At 42.4% G+C, this 2,465-nt stretch overlaps 1 protein-coding gene across 1 annotated transcript; it reads left to right on the plus strand.

Moving 5' to 3' along the window:
* Positions 1–268: 268 nt before the first annotated feature.
* Positions 269–1,549, plus strand: LOC149568965 (putative glutathione S-transferase parC). The gene is made up of 2 exons (XM_089821771.1): positions 269–696; positions 799–1,549. Exons 1-2 carry the CDS (start codon positions 379–381, stop codon positions 1,165–1,167), a joined length of 687 nt encoding a protein of 228 aa, XP_089677897.1. The 5' UTR covers positions 269–378; the 3' UTR covers positions 1,168–1,549.
* Positions 1,550–2,465: the final 916 nt, after the last annotated feature.

A 2,465-nucleotide genomic window follows, 5' to 3' on the forward strand; every position in this document is an offset into this window, starting at 1 on the left:
AAAAACTCCCAATAAATTTTTTAAGTCAACTTTAACTAATCAACAATTTTTATCTCCCATCCACATTTTAGAAAAATATAATATTTTATGATAATTGATGGTGTTGCTATTAAAAGTCTCTTTCAAGCTACGATTGCAATGTTAATCTTTGTATTATCTCTGGAATGTAATTTTATAAGAGCTATTTCCGAGCATCCATATTATAATATTTTCTTTCTTGAGATTATCTCTCTCTCTATATAAAATTATAATGACTCTTTAAATATTCGTCGTCGGCAGACATGTGTAGGCTGAGTGGATAGGAACGAAATATCTTTGTAAAATATAAGCACGAATGGTAGGGCGGTGAAGAAACGAGAACTCAATCTGAAAAGAAACATGGCGTCGGAAGAGCAAGTGAAGCTCTTGCTCATAAAATCGAGTCCCTTCGCAATGAGCTGCGCCCTTGCTCTCAATCACAAGGGCGTTAAATTCCAGGTTTTGGAAGAGAATTTGCGCAATAAAAGTGAGCTGCTTCTCCAAACAAATCCTGTACACAAGCAGGTCCCTGTTCTTCTTCACAACGGACGATCCATTTCACAGTCTCTGGTGATAGTCGAATACATTCAGGAAGTCTGGCCAGATCCTTCTCTGCTCCCGCAAAATCCCTACGAAAGATCTCTCGCCCGATTCTGGGCCGATTACATCAACAAGAAGGTTTTTTTCATTTCCCCCTTTATCTTTCTTCTCCTTCCTCTTTATTTTGGTTCATTGTGCCCTAAAATGGCAAAATACTCTGATTAAAATGTTGTTTTGCAGTTTTTGGAGACTGGGCTGAAATTGATGAAGAGATTCGGTGAAGAGCATGAAAGTGCGCGGAAGGAGATTGTGGAGCAGTTTGTGACTCTGGAAAAGGGCATGGTCGGCGAAGGCCCCTTTTTCTTGGGCGGCAAGATGAGCTTGGCGGACGTTGCCCTAGCGCCCCTGGTCCCATGGATGGCCTCATTTGAGGCTCTCGGAGACCTGAAATTCCCAGATGCGCAGCAGTGCGGTCGTATGCACCGCTGGCTGGCCACCATGAGGGAAGATCCAAATGTTATAGCCTCTGTTCCTGAATCTGACTGGCTTTTGAATTACACCGTTAAGCTTCGGCAATATATCTCAGAGCACTATCCCGGAGGAATATAGAAACCTAGGTTGAACCTGCCTTAGACTGCAAAGGCAATTCTGTTTTATTCATAATTGTCTTCTGATGTCTTTTTAAGTCACGGCGATCTGTTTAAGCCATCTTTTTGATGAAATAGCACAGCACTGGAAAAGATGAAATAACCCTGACAGGTTATTGCTTTCTCCAGCACCAAAAAATACTAAAACTTCAGAGGTTTGACATTTCATCAAACAATTAGCAATCGAGCTCTGATACCACTGAAGTATCCCCTCTACTATATGGGTTAAAGAAGAGCAATACTGGATTGGGATGTTTGTTAAATACTTATCAAGAAACCCTCAGATTGTATTATGGAAATGCCAAAATGATGCAAATAAATCTACTAGCAATATTCATGGAAAATCTTATTGCAACAATATTCATTACTGATTCAAAGTCTGAACATTAGAGCCTTAATATAGATAAATAATATCTAAAGAACCTGGTTTTGCATTGGCAATACATTTTGCTTCCTCCAATGTTCTTAATCCATAATTGCGATGTGGTCCCTTTGACAACTGGTGACAGATCAGAAAGTTGCATAGACGCCCCTCTTCAAATCACACCTGTGGAACGAATCTGTTGTTTGCTGTCTCCATGAGTTTATTAAATTTGTCCTGAAGAAGATTGTTGCTGCCGCCAATCCCTGAGTAATCTGCTATTCAAGTCTGTGTGCACGAGTTCCCCATAGTTGATTCCGCAATCGCTTCGGATAATCGAATTGCGGTTGGATTAATGATCATTTCCATCTCTGGCGGCGAACTATACTGGTCTGCGATTAATTTCCCAGACTCCCGATGCAATGGCGAATGTTGGTCTTGATTGCTTGCTGGAACGGAAGACAGAGTTTGCTATCGCCAAGTCTGTTAGCTCTTAAAGCGTCACTAGGTGACGCCTTCAGCCCGACCCGTAAGTGGTCTGTAACAGTCGGGGAAAAACCTTAGCGGATGCCCTAATCCCACAGTTCGTGCTGTTACCAACTGTGGCAAGGGGGTGCAAAATCTTTGTAGCAGACAGTCTTCCGAAAGTGCTCCTGCTGAAATTCCTCAGACCGGGCCCCAGAGCTGATAAAATCTGGCCACGCTAAACCCTTCAATCCGACTCCCTGAGCTGATGCATTCCACGAAACATATACTTCAAACTGCTTCTACAATTTCCACAAATGATTCCGAGTCTCCGCGGCTACTAATTGGCTTGGGATTTGTTTCATGTAAACCTTGGTTTCCCTTCTGCGACTTAGCCGTTGCCTTTGTTCACAAACTGCCGCTGCTTGGCCGGA

Source organism: Cupressus sempervirens, chromosome 3 (assembly GCF_028749045.1).
Source record: "Cupressus sempervirens isolate cs-2001-9-10 chromosome 3, ASM2874904v1, whole genome shotgun sequence".
NCBI lineage: Eukaryota > Viridiplantae > Streptophyta > Pinopsida > Cupressales > Cupressaceae > Cupressus > Cupressus sempervirens.